The sequence below is a fragment of the Thyridium curvatum genome, assembly GCF_004353045.1.
Source record: "Thyridium curvatum strain D216 chromosome Unknown NODE_34_length_383523_cov_77.689754, whole genome shotgun sequence".
Taxonomy (NCBI): domain Eukaryota; kingdom Fungi; phylum Ascomycota; class Sordariomycetes; order Thyridiales; family Thyridiaceae; genus Thyridium; species Thyridium curvatum.
Genome location: NW_022156789.1, coordinates 1 through 16,537, shown reverse-complemented (window position 1 = coordinate 16,537; position 16,537 = coordinate 1). Strand labels below are relative to the sequence as shown.

At 53.9% G+C, this 16,537-nt stretch overlaps 4 protein-coding genes across 4 annotated transcripts; 2 read left to right on the top strand and 2 right to left on the bottom strand.

Annotated features, from left to right (window-relative positions):
- Positions 1–470: 470 nt before the first annotated feature.
- On the bottom strand, positions 471–1,316 carry E0L32_006097 (uncharacterized protein; the record flags this gene model as incomplete). The annotated part of the gene is made up of 1 exon (XM_031140693.1): positions 471–1,316. One exon carries the CDS (start codon positions 1,314–1,316, stop codon positions 471–473), a length of 846 nt encoding a protein of 281 aa, XP_030995078.1.
- Positions 1,317–2,759: 1,443 nt separating this feature from the next.
- On the top strand, positions 2,760–3,458 carry E0L32_006096 (uncharacterized protein; the record flags this gene model as incomplete). The annotated part of the gene is made up of 2 exons (XM_031140692.1): positions 2,760–2,795; positions 2,850–3,458. 2 exons carry the CDS (start codon positions 2,760–2,762, stop codon positions 3,456–3,458), a joined length of 645 nt encoding a protein of 214 aa, XP_030995077.1.
- Positions 3,459–4,838: 1,380 nt separating this feature from the next.
- Positions 4,839–5,956, top strand: E0L32_006095 (uncharacterized protein; the record flags this gene model as incomplete). Its single annotated transcript, XM_031140690.1, has 3 exons — positions 4,839–4,984; positions 5,051–5,517; positions 5,622–5,956. 3 exons carry the CDS (start codon positions 4,839–4,841, stop codon positions 5,954–5,956), a joined length of 948 nt encoding a protein of 315 aa, XP_030995076.1.
- A 2,000-nt stretch (positions 5,957–7,956) lies between these two features.
- On the bottom strand, positions 7,957–11,718 carry E0L32_006094 (uncharacterized protein; the record flags this gene model as incomplete). Its single annotated transcript, XM_031140689.1, has 2 exons — positions 7,957–11,112; positions 11,167–11,718. 2 exons carry the CDS (start codon positions 11,716–11,718, stop codon positions 7,957–7,959), a joined length of 3,708 nt encoding a protein of 1,235 aa, XP_030995075.1.
- Positions 11,719–16,537: the final 4,819 nt, after the last annotated feature.

Genomic DNA, 16,537 nt, shown 5'->3' with positions numbered 1-16,537 from the left:
CGGAAGTGCTCCCGCCCATGCCGCAGCAGGCCACCATGTTCCTCAGGGCGCACGACTACGTCAAGGTCTTTGTCTCATACTGCTGGCGATATCTTCGGATGATGGTCGTTTGCAGAATGTACACCACCGCCGCCACCTCAGGGTCGTGCTCGCACATAAGCGCGAGCGCAGCAATGATCTCTACGTCTCAAGACATTTACAGGCTGGCGTATGGCCAGTGATTGCTTAGCCCTCAGACACAGCGTGTACTTGCATGTACAGGCAGCGCACCACGAAGCCGTGTGGCCTGGGACTAGCACTGTCTACATGTAAATAGAAATACATCCAAACATCTTGCACGGAAGCTTCAGAAGAGTTGGAAGTCTTGATACCAACTTATTAGCATAGATATAGTACGAGACCAGAAAAGATTATTATTCTATCTAAAAGTTCTCTTTAACACCCGGCCCCCCTAGTTGAATATTCAAGGACTAGGCAAAAGTTGTCTCCTGGAAGCTGGCAATAAGCCACTTCTCCCCTTCCAATCTGAACGCGCAGATCGTGACTCCCTGCGCCGTCTCCTTGCGCTCAACTATGAGCCTGAACGGCGCCCATACAAAAGCCAGATTCCCACACCGCCGCGCCCCACAATCGAAGAGCTTCTTCTCGGCCACAGGGCCAGTCTCGGCTTCGGCTTGCAGCCGCTTGATAAACTCCGGCCACATGAGCGTGACTGGGTCCTGAGAGCCCTCCGCTATCATGGCCCCAGCGTTAGGTAGCAGCAGTGGTGTAATCGCGTCCCACTCCTGCGCTCTGATATGTTTGAGTAGGGCATCGAATGGAGCCATGATCTCCGACACGGAGCCGGCCTCCACCGGCGGCAACGGCATATCGGGCAGCGTGTGCTGCGAGTCGACAATTCCCGAGATGCGCCATGGGTTTCCAGATTCGCCCGCCCTCCGGTGGAGCAAGCAGAGGCTGACCGCGTGCAGAATATCATGATCATCAACCTTGCCGCAGAATCCGGTGAGTACAGCGGCAGTGTTGCCGGATACCCGGACTTCTGGTCCAGGTTTCACGAGCCGGTGCGCGAAGAGTTTCACACCGGAGGCGTATTGAGCGCGGAGGATCCCGGTGACGCGTTCGTACATGTGATTGAAGGTCTCAATTGTGAGACCGCCTAGCTCCTCCGGAAGGGGAACTATCATCAGGCCATGCGGAATGACGAAGCGTGGCCCCTCTGTGAAAGGGAGTGGGCTGCTGAAGTAGTCATGAAAGTCCTTAATGATAGCGACTGCTTGCGCTTTGTCCTGGTCTGCCTGCGTTGCTCCGGGCATCTTGTGTTGAATAGAATGACTGTGTTCGAGCGATGAATCGCCTCTCAAACTCAAAGAAACAAGTATGGCTCAACGGAAAGACAGTGGAATGTTTGAAGTGTCTGGAAAATAGGTGAGATAGTCGCGGGATTTGGTCACCATCACCCAACCCTTTTTACCGCTAGCTTTGCAAACCAACCAATCGCTTCGAGCTGTACAAATAGAAGAAGGATGATGAACCTTGAAAACATTTAAGAGGTGTTTGGTAATCCAAGTGGGTGTCTGAATGGTTGACAGAAGTTCATCAGGAGCTACCTCAATCTTAACAATCAATATCCCTGTCACATCCTTGCCCTAAGAACTCGGAAGGGCTATCCCACTACCTAAATCCGATGGGCTTGATAGGTAGTCAAGTACTTCTGTTAGCAGTCCGTCAACTAATCTGACCATCACTTGGTAATCCATCCTGCTCGGCTTACTGGGCCCACCTAGTTGGGTGCGGTGAAGATTCGGACTGAGCTTCGGTGATCCTCGGACTTGGGTTTCCCACAATCACAAGTCCCGATCCTGACAGTCTCGCCTTCCAAGGATCATGAGCTGGACAATCAATAGACGATGAGATGTATTAGCCATTGACATTCTCTTTATCTAAGTGAGAGTGTATAGCCGCTCTTTAGTTTTGAATGGTCTTTCAAGTGTACATGCGGGATGGGTCCTTCTTTCACTGTCCTAGAATCTAACAGGCCGGCGGCCGCTATTGACTTTGGTTTCCCGCAGTGACATTAGATACCAACGCTGTCTGTTAGCGGCTCGTAGGCAGGCACCACGGCCGTACTTAAGTTTTTTTGTTTTCTTTTGTCAGAGAGGCTATGCCCAAACTTAAACATGCTGTGGTTGAGAAAGCTCACCTGAAGCGATGACCTCCAGTACATACAGTCTTGCCAATGGGACTGGCTCACCAATACCATTGTTTGTGATCGTCAGATGTGGCGAGGCAGATGTCAGCTGTCTCTCAATATTTGGAGTACCGTTTCCAAATATTGCCTTTCCTTCTCAGTCTCATAGTCTCGATCTCTGAGATATTGTATGAGCAGCCTGTCTGCCGGACTCATCCCTGCCCCATTAGTGATGTTGATATTGGCTCCAGCTGATATCAACAGCTTCACTGAACTGATGATAGCATTTCGAGATTGTAGAGCTAGAATCTCAAGTCCGCTGATGCATAGGTTGCAATGATCGTGCAGAGGAGCATTACCTTCGTGGTCCTGGGCATTAACATCTGCTCCCTTCTCGATTAGAATCCACATCATGTCTGCTCCGAAAGTACCGACAAATCCTTCAAAGCTCTCTATACGACAGATGTAGTGCAACGCCGTTCTCCCTTCTTTAGACTTCGAATTCGGGTCTAAACCGGCTTCGAGCAGGCAAGCAAGTTTGTCCATATTCGCCCCTGCGGCTGCAAGCATGAGTGGTGTCTCACTTGTCACACATTTATGGATAGTGAGTAGACCATGAATCACAGAGTGCTGAAGATGGCCTAATGTAAATTCTCAGGCTGGCACTCCAATTGAAACCCACGTTTCTCCGTTACATCATCAGACTATCAGAGGACGCAAGTTTCAGATCACGGAGGAACCTGGCCTGCATCTGATATCTTACTACGACAGGATATTCATCAAGCCAATACCCCCTTATCTATTCTGTCGCGAATTCTGGGACTTCATCAGAGAAGAGGATTCCCAGGTTTACCAAGCTGCGGCTGGTTTTATGAGGACTTATTGCTACCTGATACGTTATGAGGTCGACTTCAGCAAAGCCACCAGCCCAGAGATGGCTCTGATACCATTCGTTGACGGACAGGCCCTTTCATTCGATTCTTTTGTCCATTTCATATCTCAGTTCAATTCTCTGAACAACTATCAGGTGTCTCCAAGGTTTTCATACGGCACGCTACGCTTGACAAGACTCAATTACATGGCGCCATTTCTGATGAACAAGTTGGCATATCTCCATGTCCAGTCGCAGTGGACCGACTACATCTCATCGTTCATCACGCCTATGATAACGGTGTTCGGAGTGACCTCTCTCGTTCTAAACTTAATCCAGGTGGGACTGGCTGCCGAAAGCCTCGAACCATCCTGGCCAGACGCTGGATTTCTCTAGTGGTCATGATAATGGTGGCGTTATTCATATCATTCATTGTATCATTTGTAATCTTCATAGCCTTGAAAGACTGGTGCTTCTCGATGTCTTTCATACGTGCAAAGAAGAGGTCGGAGGTCAAGGAACTTCAGGCTGTTATTGCGAGCTGAGAGAATCACCAATTCACTTGAAGGCTTCTATACAGTATTAACTGTGCTCTTATTTGCATTATTTGCAGCGCAACTAGCTAGCTCTCTCAATTGATATTGTATGTAAATTGTTGATGGCTGTATTTCCACTGATCACTACAACCTCTAGAAACTGCCTTCCTGCCTGCGTGAGAGACTGTAGAGATCACTTTCTCAAGAACCTAAGCGAGATGGAATTAAGCATGAAGAGTTACTTCTCATTCTTTATAATGAGGCCTAAAAAGTGTTGAGCTTAAAGTCTAATCTATTGAACAAGTTGTAGAGGGTCCCTGCACCCAGGAGGGACGCCCGGACCCCCCCTTCCAAAGCCCTTATAGGCGAGGTTAACGCAGTCAGTCGTCGGGGAGGAAAAGACCGATATGGTCAAGCAGGAAGAACGCGAGTTTGTTCCGAGGTGGTTCGGGTTTCAATTCCCTGACGAAGTAATACCTTCTGATAAAAAGGTTTGGATCCCCTGACGAAGTAATACCTTCCGATAAAAAGGTTTGGATCCCCTGACGAAGTAATACCTTCCGATAAAAAAAACCACACGACAACACACCACCACCTCGATGAACCTCGACGACCACGGCAGTAAAATCTCTATTTAGCGATTTTCGCAGCAGGCTCCCCTCCGGGCGAGTCTGTGAGCTTTTTGCTCCTTTATTTATTTATTTTTTTTTGGTACGACTTTCTGCACGCTGGTGAATCGAGTCACACCTTTTAGTACATTGCAATGAGACGTATTCATTTTGGTTCACTCTACTCCACAAGCCCTAACACTTTGTCATGTCCTTACCCCTGTCGATGCCGATACGGTTAATATCAACCAAGCTGCACTGCCCTCGATATCCATCCCGCCCTTCGCTAAACCCCAATTGGCTTCCCATCCTCTTCCTCCGTGCCTTTTGGCAAAAGTCTCCACCGGGGGCCGCACCGCCGCCGCGAGATGCTTGGACAGAGTGAAATCCCGCCAATAGTGGGCTGCAGGCGACCCCAAGAGTTTACTGCGGGTGACCATGCCCCGGAGGCGATCTGACCCGGTCCTGCGGAAGTGCCTCCACACGGATGGAAGCTTGGTGAGGTTTTGTTGTAGATGCGAGTTATCATGGTACTTATGGGTCTGGTTTTGCACATCACGAGCTTGCTTTCCAAAGTTGTGGTACGGGATGAGCTCTACAAACAGCGGGCACTCGCTTCACGATCTGTCAAGATGAAGACCTCAAGAGCAATCGTCGGCGCCGCACTGCTTGGCCTCGCCAGCGCAAGTTGCTCGACAGGTCAATCGGCGACCCTCGGCACGTCCACTACTTCGGCACCGACCACGGCTCCAACAGGGACCAAGTACCTGATCACATTGTACGTACCACCACCTGTTCAACCCCCCCCAACGCGTTGGTACTGACCCTTTCCAACTCCAAATAGCGGCGATTCCTACTCCCAGACAGGCTTCAACATCAACTCGACCAAGCCCTCCGCCGCCAACCCCATCGGCAACCCCCCGCTGCCGGGCTGGACCGCCAGCGGCGGCCTGAACTGGGTCGGCTTCCTGGCCTCGAGGCTCAACACGAGCCTGCTCCTGGCCTACAACTTTGCCTACGGCGGCGCCACCACATCGGCCGACCTCGTGAAGCCCTACGAGCCGACGGTCCTGAGCTTCGTGGACCAGGTCAGGGAGTTCAGCGCCAGCGTCGCCGCGAAGCCCGACTACGCCCCCTGGACGGCCGACGACGCGCTCTTCGGCGTGTGGATCGGCGTCAACGACGTCGGCAACACCTTTTGGCTCGGCAACGTCAGCGAGACCAACCTCAAGATCATGGACGTCTACTTTGCGCAGCTGCAGACCCTGTACGACGCCGGGGCGAGGCGGTTCGCCATCCTCAGTGTCCCACGTAAGTCCTGTGTTTCCTTCATCCGGATATGTTATGTTCGCTTCTTTCCACTTTATTTATCCAAACCCTTTTTTCTAACACCCGAATGTCTTGGACTCTCAAAGCCATCGAAAAGACCCCCGCCCAGCTCGCCCAGGGCTCCGACTGGAGCACCGAGACCGAAGCGCGCGTCATCGGCGAGTACAACGCCCTGCTCGCGGCGCGTCTCGCCAGCTTCACGCAGGCCAACGCGGGGATCATCGACGCCAAGATCGTCGACACGCAGGCGCCGTTCAACGCGGCGCTGGCCGACCCGGCAAAGTACGGTGCGCCCAACGCCACGTGCTACAACGCCGACGGCGTGTCGTGTCTGTGGTTCAACGACTATCACCCGGGCGTGAGGATCAACGAGCTCGTTGCCGAGGCGGTGTTTGAGGAGTTTAAGGGGTCTTTCTTCTAGGGCAATAGCTACCTTGTAAACAAGATGTACATGCAGTCTTGTTGGTACAAAGGAGTTGTGCGACAGGTGCATCGAGTTGAAATGATCGTATATTACATTTAGAAGTCGGTTTCCAGGTAACGACAGCAGTTTCAAATATTCAAAGTTGTTCATCTTCCATGACAAGTCCGAGGCTCTTTGCTTCAACTCTATATCATTCTCAATAACATCATCAACACACTGCTCAACCATCACAGCCATGGTTTCCCTTCCGCTTCACAAGGCAACCCCAGTTGATACCCACCACGACTACAACAACACTCCACTGCATAACAAACACAAAACACACGATGTCCAAACAAACAAAGAACCGACCGCCGGACACCAAAATAGAAACAATCCCCACCCAAACATTCCAACACACACAAACAAGAGCTCGCACACATGCGCCCCTCCCTCCCTTCCGTCCCTCCTCGCGACGCCCCGCCCCGCTCCGCCAGCCTGGCCAGAAACTCAGCTTTCAGCCCGAAAGCTACCTAGATTCCCACTCTGCTTCCGAGTGCAACCGCGTTGGAATGCACGCCACAAGTGTTCCCCACAGCACATACGCACAGAAGGAAAAGTCCAGTCCATCAAGACGAAAATATCAACTAGCGTTTACTAAACTCGATCGAGATCGATGATGACAGGATGCCCCACAAAACAAGCCAACGACAACAACGCCAAATCGTCGCGCTAGAGATCTCTCTCAGCATTCCGATCGATCGAGGATCGTACCGATACCCACAACATCGTAGGCCCCCTAACTGCCTCCTCTCAACTCGACCGAGCCATCTCTGAGCTCAAACAAGCACAGGGCAGGCTGGGATACAAGTCATAGTAGTAGAGCAAAGTCACACATCGATACCAGAAAGAAACATTGCTTTCACTAGTTTGAATTCATCAAAGTGTCGAGAACTTCTCGGCGAGGGGGCGAGATTGCACCCTCTCCGTCAGAATCTCGCAACTCTAGGCCCAGTCATGCATCCCTGAGAAAGGAGGGAGTTCTCCTGCATGGCCCAAGTCTGCATTATACAATGTATATACAATTGTGTGCCCTCCCCTTCCTGCCCGAGCCCCGTGTGGAAATCACGGGGCGATTGTGTGTTGGCTTAGCGAGTGACTGCAATGTGAGAATGCCTCCCGTAGGAATATCAAAAAAGTAGTCCGTCCATTGCGCAAACTCCAAGTCTGTGTGTGCGCTCCCTGATTCGAAATGTGCCCCAGGCTGCTCACTTCCCCAGGATATAAAAGGAACACAGTCCCCAAGCGCCCGCTCATAATGTCTGATGATCAAAGACTTCCTGGTCATGGAGCCTGTCCCTGTAGAAAATGTGCCCTAGTTCCCGCAAGGTATCGATGTCTCCAAGAACTGCAATGAAGACACCAATCATTCAAAAAACGACATCAAGTGAAGAAAGAAACGAAGTTCCAGCCTCTGAAGGCGATGCGAGTCTGTGTATTTTTGTCCCAAGCGATCCGAATGAGGATGTAACCGGATGATGGCGTCGGAACTGGTGTGAATTCTGCACCCAGTGACCCTGCCTTCTTCTGCACACTGTCTTGAGGGGTATCTGGTGGCGTCGTGTATTGAGAGCAAACTCGTCTGATCTCTGCGAAACGCCGGGACACCTAGGTGGAAAGATGTAGACAATATCCCTGTAATCGCGTCTAGTAGATGTGCAAGGAGGGAGAAGCGGCCGTGATGTATAAGATTCGTGAGATACGTGGACGGCATGAGGAAGCAGTCCAGTCTCTGCAATTCGAGAAAAAATGGCCGCGTGCGATATCTTCGTGAAAGAAAAACCAAAGCTTAAATAGAAAATTGGGGGTATCATAAGAACGGAGCAACCGAGAGTAGTGTAGATGCGCTATTTTGGATAACGGGTCGTTGTATAAGTCGATAACCCACAGAACAGGTAGGTAGGTGATATCTGTGGTTGATAGAGATGAAGGGTGATGATGGTAGTATGGTAATAAGTTTAGACAACATTTGCCGTGGTGGTGTTGTTGCCATTGCTCCGCATCCAGCCAAACAGATCGGTCTTGGATGACGACGTGTCCTTGGCAGATGAAGCAGCCGGCCCTTCGATGGGCGTCTTGAGCATCTGAGTCTCGCGAGGCTCCAGGAGCAAGCTCTTGCGGTAGTAGTTGACCTGAACGTTGTCCCCGGGCTTCTCGAGCTCGCGGACCCGTTCAACCTGCTTCTGGATCCACTCCTGCATGTCAGGGATCTCGTTCAGTCGGTACGGGATCTGGAACCGCTGCAGCTCGCCAATGATCTTCGCAGTCCTCGTGTGCTTGTCATAGTTGATGACCGTCATGCCGCTCTGCTCCGTCCCGTCAGAGCCGGGAAGCTGCTTCGTGGCCGGGTTGCCCATGTCGACAAAAGTCAGATCGGTCAGAAACATGCCGAGGAAGGGTAGGCAAGGCGGGACATGGTCGTGCAGACGGCCACGGAGAACCTTGTTGTTCTGGGAAGGCTCGACGATGGCCTGAAGCGTCTTCAGCATCTCGCGACGCTTGACGGACACGAACTCCCAGGTGCGACGCAGACGAGTGATGGTGGAGCTGTTGAGACTGCAGATGATAGCCATGAGAGCGTCGTAGTTGTGGAGCTCGAGGCACTGGTGGGCAATCTTGATCCACTGCTTCATGCAGGCAGCACGTTTCTTGACGTCCTGGTAGTAGAGAATGGTGTCGGCGACAAAGTTGGACAGGTCAGTCGACAGCGAAGACATGGCCTTGACATTGGGGGCGCCGAGGCCACCCTTCTTCATCCACTGCGAACCGAGAAGCTCCTCGGGCATGATCGAGCAGAAGATGTTCATCTGCTTAATGGTGAGCTGGCGGGCGACCTCGAGAGGGTCAAATTCCATGATGGTTGGGCAGCTGCCGCCGTTCTTCCAGTTGGACAATGCGTGCATCTGACTCTTGGTGATGATCGATGGCGGGATGGGCGTGTCTGCAGGGATGTATTGGGAGATCGATGTGTTGGTCTTGCCCATGGAAGAGACGAGACGAGGGACAACAGCACCGTCGATTGATGACACCCTCTCGGCGAGTTCGAGAAGACGGCGAGCTGCAGAGGGGAGGATGGAGCCAAGCTTGTAGTCGGCAAACTGTTGGATGGTAGGGATGGCCTCGCGGTCGGTCTCATCACGCCAGTGTGACTCCAGCCAGCCCTTGAAGACGTTGTAGACCCGGAGGCGGACAGGGCTGGCCATGTGCGGAGCGTCGCCGACGTAGTCGAAGCGGTCGATAAGGGCGTCGGCCAGCTCGAGGGGCGTGGAGAACAAGCGGAATGTCAGATAGAAAGTGGACACAAACATGGCGTCAGGAGTTGACTCGTGCGTAGTGAGGCGCTCGACCAGGGCCGAGAGCGAACCACCAGTCACCTGCCCCTCCTTATTGAACATCAGCTCATGGGCGTAAGTCTTCTCCAGAAGCTTGGACTCGACGTCTTCGACACCCTCCTGAGACTCGCCACCAGCAGAGCTGAGCTCAGAAAACGAAGTCTGGTATTTCGGCACTAGCGTGTGGTCAGGAGTGGTGGCCCGGGTGGAGGTCTGAGACACAAGGCTAGACTCTGAGATCCGGCTGTTGTAGGAGTTGTCTGTGCCCGAGCTCGTGGCAGTCGAGCTCTCAGAACGGAAAGAGCTGTGGAATTCGCTATCGTGGCCGGCAGACTGCTCCGAGGGGCTGTACTCATCCTGGATTGCCAGGCTAGTCGCCAGTTTGGGTAGGGGGGGCAGGGAAGGACGAAGCGAGGATACCGATGAGGCCATGCTGTCGGCATTATCATCCACAACCTGTGACGGGGGTCGGGAGGCAGGAAGAGAGTGTTGCGAAGCACGCTTGTCCTCCAAAAGTGACTGGACCTGGGGGACATCGGGAAGAGGCTTGTCGATCGCCAGAACCGGAGGACGAACTGGGATGATGGTGGGCGCGATCGGCGCAGCCATTGTTTGTGCCGCTGCAGACACAGATACTTGGAGAGGGACCTCCGAGACGGCCGATGATACGACCGAGTCCGAGATGCTGGAAGCCTCGCAGACGCTGTTGGATCGTTCCTTCTCCGGCACAACATCCAGGGCCTCGAGACCGAGATCGACATCGAGATCCTGATCGCTAAACTCGTACTCGAAGTCGCCTATCCTTTCGATCACCCACTTTGTCTTGGCAACACACTCGCCGGTGGCCTTGACGCAGCCAGTCGCAGCATATAATAAGCGGCTGGTCTCCTCGGCCATGATCACGTCGGCAACCTCGGGCCCAACATTCGTCAGGATGTCTCGTGCAGCGTGCACGAGGTCGACGATGCGGTCGTACATTGCGGCACGGGACCGGCCAAGCATCTCTCTGCTCAGGTCGTTGTGCGCGCACACAACGTCCACAACCACCAGCAGGCGACCGCCCGATGTTGCAGACTGTTTAATGGCCAGCGCCAGGTGAGGCCGAGATTGGGATTGGAGGTGGAGGCGCCCGATGAACGAACCAAGGTAAGACAGGAAGGTGTCATGGCTGTCGTTCAATCGTTGTGAGACAAGATTCTGCGGTCGAGAGAGGGGCGATGGACCAGCTAGGGAGACCCGGTGCGAGATGCTGGCCGAGAGGCGGTTGACCAGAAGTGGGCTGTTTTGAGACAGCCGGTTGGAGTTGGTCGCCGCGGGCGAGTAGACAGCTGACAAATGTTTGTTCACGGGAGCCTCCGTCTGTGTCGCATCGCTTGCTTCTGACACAGCGACCACAGTGCTGGGTTGGGAGCGGGCAGCTGCATCCTCGCCCTGGTCCCGGTTGTCCTCGAAGGTGGTGGCATCGGCGGGTGGGGTCGGCGGGATCGCCTCCTCGAGCACAGTCGCCATCACCGTCACCGCAGGTGCCCTCGATCTCCTGTCATCGTCCAGCACGTCTAGAAATCTCACGCCCTTGGTGACGATCTTGAAAGCCTTGAGAATCATCTCGTCCACAATGTCATTGACATCTTCGCTGGGCAGCAGGGTCTTCTGGTGCTCCTGTAGACGCTTAGCAGACTTGACCAGGGATGATAGCTCTGACAGGAGGGATTTCCTGCCCCGCCGGAGACCATCGTGCCTCTGGATAAGGGCCGACTCCCTCGTCAAGCAATTTGTGCGCTCCTGTATCCATAGTTAGCAAGCCATCGCAGCGCGACTTGAGGCGAGGCGGCCTACCAAGAGATAGCGGACGCCAGCAATAATGCCTTTCATAAACTCCTGATTGCCGAAAATCTCATTGTCGTTGACTGCAGTGCTCCGCAGCAAGTCCCAAAAGTTCAAGAGGGCCTTGAGCAGATTCCTCATCTCGTCCGGCTCGTACGGCTCGCAGTAGTTAGTGGGGAGCCAGCCTCGTGCGCCAGAGATGAGCAGGGTACCGTCGGCCCAGCCATTGGTGTGGATCGAATGAACCATGATGACGTCTCCTTCGTTCAGCGGTACGGTCACGGTCGAGTCGCTCATGGCATAGCTCGGGTGGAACGGGTAGAAGGCTCGCAGGAAGTTGTGGAATACAGGCGGCGCATTGGCCTGCTGCTGTATGTTGAGGTCTTCCCGCGAGCCGTTGGGGGTGGCCGGCGGAGTCATTTCTGATTGCGAGGTGGAATTGGTGTGGTTGTGGTCTGTAGAGGAGCCATAGCTCGAGGACTCAGCCGGGCGTACGGCCTTTTGGATGGTGAGAGGAGCCACTTGGAGGCTCGATCGCATTTGTTGGTCTTTCAGCATGCCCATCGCTGTTGGCAACTGCGCTGGCAGACCATGGAAGGCGGATCACGCCGCTGGGAGGGTGATCCGGTTCGACTCGCGATGCGCTGGTGTCCGATCAGGTCTCCTTCGTCCCAGGTGGATATCTCTCTCTTTTTTTCCTACTCCCAAGGCTGTTCAATGACCCAATGGCACATGGGAATGCCTCCTCCCGTCCCGGCAGCAGAAGATACGAAAGCTGTGTTGTTTTGGCGGGATCGTCAGGTCAGTTTGCGTGCGCAGGGTGGTTCTGGTGGCCGGATGGTGTTGTCAGATAGCGGGCCCAAGTTGCTTCAAGTACGCAATTGGAGCTGTCGTCGGTGCTTTTGGGGCGATTTCCCTCGGATTGCTCCGTTTGCGTGCAAGTAGTTTAATGCGTTTGTGAAAATCGTCGTCAGGATTTGGATGTTGTAGGTGGTGGTCATGTCCAAGCTCGGATCTCTGCCTGGTTTCGACGGTTAGCAGGATGCCGAAACAGACTCGACACTCGAACCCGGAGCTCGAGGCTTGTTTTGGTGAGCAGAGGGAGTGACACGGTCGGGACCGTCGAGGAATGTACGGAGTAGGTAGAGAGAATGACGGGGAGGGGCGAGGCAGGAATGCCATGGATTAACTAGTGCGTCTGTGGTGGTAGGAGAATCCTGACCCTGGCTTGGATGGCTGCATACCAGGGAGGGCCCCTTGATCGTGTGGGTTTCGGAGCCACCACGCACGACCCTCACGACCCTCCAGAGACCCTCACCCCCCATAACAAGACAATGGATGACCCTGGCTTGGTGCTTGCTTGACTGCTACCTGCTCCGTAGATAGGCAGGGGGGGAGGTAGGTACCAGAAAAGCCACTTGCACACACGCCCCATCCATTGTCCATCACACACACACACACGCGCGCACACGCACACAGACACAGACTCCCTTGCTCAAGCATCATCCCTCGAGGGCACACACCACGCACACGCACACACTGCTTGCGCAGCACACGGTTGGGCTGGGAGAGTGGAGAGGGGAGAGGGGGTGTGCGGGAAGTGGGAAAGAGAGGCTGTTCGTCATCTGGGGAAGCGGGATCGAGTGGGAAGACAGCGAGCAGGGAGCAGAACGAACAGCCAACCTGTCCGTTTGGAGTAGACTCTTTTCTTCTTTTCTTTTTTCTCTCGCGTAACTTACCTTGTGCGTAAAGCTAAGGCCAGGTACGGTGCGGCATCGATGGTACCTCTTTTTTTTTTTTCTCCTCGAACGATTGAAGAGGGGTTATCCGATCGGATCAGTTAGACTGCCACAAGCTCGGGTTCGAGTACGAAAGTCGCGGAGACGGCTTGCGGCCACTAGTCGCTAGCTGCCAGAAGCTTGGATGCGCACGCGTGTTGTACCTTGGGAATTGGGCTCTTATCGTCCGTCGGAATGGTGCCAGGGCGGAGGGAGGATAGACAGCAAGCTGGCTTGCGAGTTTGGAGCAGGTTGGTCGAGCAAATTACCTACCTAGGTACCTAGGTAGGTTTCGCCGTGAGGAGCCAAAGTCGCAAGCGTCAAGTTCTTGTTGTCAAAATATTGAAAAAGCAATGCAACTGTGGAGTAGAAGGCACGAACGCCAGTCGAAAGTGCCAGCAACGGGCAGGCACGGATCGATGGGTCGTCAAATCACCACTGCAGAGGCCCAAGGGAGTCACTGGATGGAGCCAAGGGGTGTGAGGGAGAACAAGAACAGTCGACATTCCCAGCTGCTTTGGACACGCAGGGCTGAAGATACTCGGCGCTTTTCTTGCCAGAGGGATCAATTGATCGTCAGTGCAGGAGAGGATGCGCGCGCAAAAGAGGCCAGCATGTCAATTGATGGCAATTCACGACAATCAATGGCAACAGAGGGCAAATCGGGTCATTGCCTACTCCCAAAGTGCAAAAAGTGGTGATGATGAGGACGTGCCACGGCTCGTCTCGCCGTTGAACCAGGGTTTGCATTGCATCGGTACACGCTGGCCAGCAGCACCAATATGATGTTGTTGATGATGATGATGAGGATGGGTGTTTACCTATGCCGATGATCATCCTCTTTTCCCGGGTCAAGTCGCGGCACAACCAGGCTTTACGTCGTCTCTACTACCACAAATACTTTTGTGGCTATTTTTGACAATCTCTTCCTGGTCAAGCTGTTTCAATCCGGACCCAACGGTCCAGCGTAGCACCCAACCTTGGACTGCATTGAAACGGGCGATCTTGCACGCAGTGAAGCTCCGAGCCATGGGACATCAAGTCCAAGCAATATGAAGAGGCAGATAATGCGTGCGTGGAAGTCAGCACGGCATTTCTATTGTGCACCCGCGCCACCGCCAATTGAGTGCGTCGTTATCGTCCTCGCCTTCAGAGAGACGAACATCGGCCATTGCAGCTGCAGGGCCACATCAGTGCTGGGCTGGGTGCAATTGGTGCCTGTGTCCATCCATGCGTTCACATGCTTCCGTTCGTCTCCTGCCCTCTCCTGCCCTGGTGCTTTGCGCGAACCGGGGTTCGATCTGCAAGGGGAAGGAGAGAGAGCCAAAAGAGACTTAGCAGCAAGTCTACTCTCGCCCAATAAAGAAGTGGGTGGGCGGGGTCTCCCCCAAACCGTCTTGTCAGTGCGTACCCGTCCCGAGGGCAGCACGGGCAGTTGAGGTACCTCCTACAAGTCATTCGCTTCACTGTTCATCGTCCTCGGGCATCCATGAATGCTTGACCACAGAGTGAGCGCGGGTCGGTCGTCGCTCGAGCTGCAGGTAAAGGAATAGTTCGTCGCAAAGCGCACTTTTGGCCATGATCCGATTCCACTCCGAGCCCATCTTTTTCTTCTTCTCCCAGGACCAGTGTTGCACGAGTTCCCATCCGGCCTGGGAGTACGAGAACTTTCGACTTGCTGATACTCGACCTGCACAGCTTTCCCGAGAAACGAGCTTGGGCGTTGGACAAAGCTTTGCATTTTAGCCGCACTCCCCGTTCTCTCGAAAACGAAAAAGAAAAGTGTCGCTTTGGTGACGAAATGAACAACAACAGGCAAGCCGTTGAACAGTGGTTCGTTTGCGTTTGCCAATTTATCCCCATCTGAGTATCCCGGAGTGCGATTGTCGAATAGGATACAGCCCTTTTGTCCCGCCCCTGGTATGGTAGGGTTGCATAGATGGTACTTGGTGGAGGGGTGAAGAACAGTGGCTTTTTACAAGTAAAAGTACACTTCCTCTCCCAACCAGGTCCAGCTTAGGGCAAGCTCCGGACGAGACGCGAAAGCACGGGAATTAGACGAGGAGGGAACAAAAAGCAAGCACAAGGAGCTCCTCTCGCCATGCCGTCCTCAATTACAGGCAAGTCTAGACGGACGGCCGCTGCTCGCAAAACGCCGGCGATTTGTGTCGCCTTTCTCTTGACATTGCTTTTGCCGGGCAACATTGGCAAATGGGCGTTCATGTTGCTTGATCAGGATGGTGTCCCTGGTACGGGGATTGGTTACGGAGTAAAAGGCCAACCAGGCCCTGGCAAATTGCGCAGACGATGGGGACCGTTGTGGAGGCAGCGGTGGCGACTGGGGTATGTAGACCACTGAGAGGCAACATTTCACTTCACAGAGGCCAGAGGCAGGCATCCATGCCTACGAAGTAAAGTTTGAACCCTTGCAGAGATCCTTTTCCCAGCCATCCGGCGCTGATGGCATGGCATGGCTGCACCAGCACCATCTTGGCCTTCTGCAGCCAGACGATTGCCAATCTGGCAGAAAGAGCATGTCGCGGTCAAGTCGCATCTCGGCAGCTGGGTCTGGCCGCCACACACTCGACCTTCCCCAGAGTGCCCAGAATGGAAGAAAATAACAATCCTGGATGAACAGAAGAGACGGCAAGAGACCTACCTTGCTGCAGACAGGAGTCCTGAGCTTGACCTGCCGATGGGGGGCCTTGCCGCAATCACCCTGGCCCCTGGGAGAGGGAGCAATAACCTTTATCGACCCTCTAAATCCTTCCGGCCTTTCCAAGCAGTCGATGCTTCTTATTGGACACGGCCCAGAGGGAAATACGCACAAGAAGAAGAATAAAAAGCAAGCATTCAGGGAACACGATGGCTTGACATGTTGTCCTCCCAACGAATGCTGACGGGTGAGTTCGGGGAACACAGGCTGCTGTTATCTTCACGCCTGTTGACAGTGTACTGCATGGTCCTTCTTGAAGAATTACCCGGTGCTCGCTGAAGCGTGGAACGGGGAGAGGCATCGATCCGTGAGGTCGACTCGACCGGAGCACGTCGATGCCAGCTATTGACCAAGCTCAACGCTGCTGCAGATGCACATGCCGCGAACGGTCCAGCCAGTGGCTCTTTGCCCGTTGGTCGGAGGTGGTGGGGAAACGTTGATGAGCCTTTGCCCCCCCTGCTGGTCTGGGCAATCCATCTTGAATTGTTTCCCTGATTGAGAGCCACTGAGGCTGATCATCGACTGTTTGCGGGGCGCGAAGGACCATGCCCGGGATTGTTCGTGATTGCGAATGCAATCCCTGGCGAGATGGAGAGAGATCTACAAGATTTTGGGCATCAATCTTGAAGAGCATGCGGAGTACCTTGTCCAAATCGCTGCAAGCTTGCTTGCGCACCACACGCACCCTGCCAACCTGCCCAGATGCACACATGCAATGCGCTGGCACTGGAACGGCAGTCAGTCGAGCAGTTTGCCATCGGTTCAGTCTGGTCTGGTCTGGTCTGGCCTGGTCTGGTGTTGCTGCAACCTCAGGATGGATCAAGATGCAGTTACTACCGGAGAGTACCCGTGGTGGAGGTTTGGGGGGGGGGGGGGGGGGGGGGTGGGG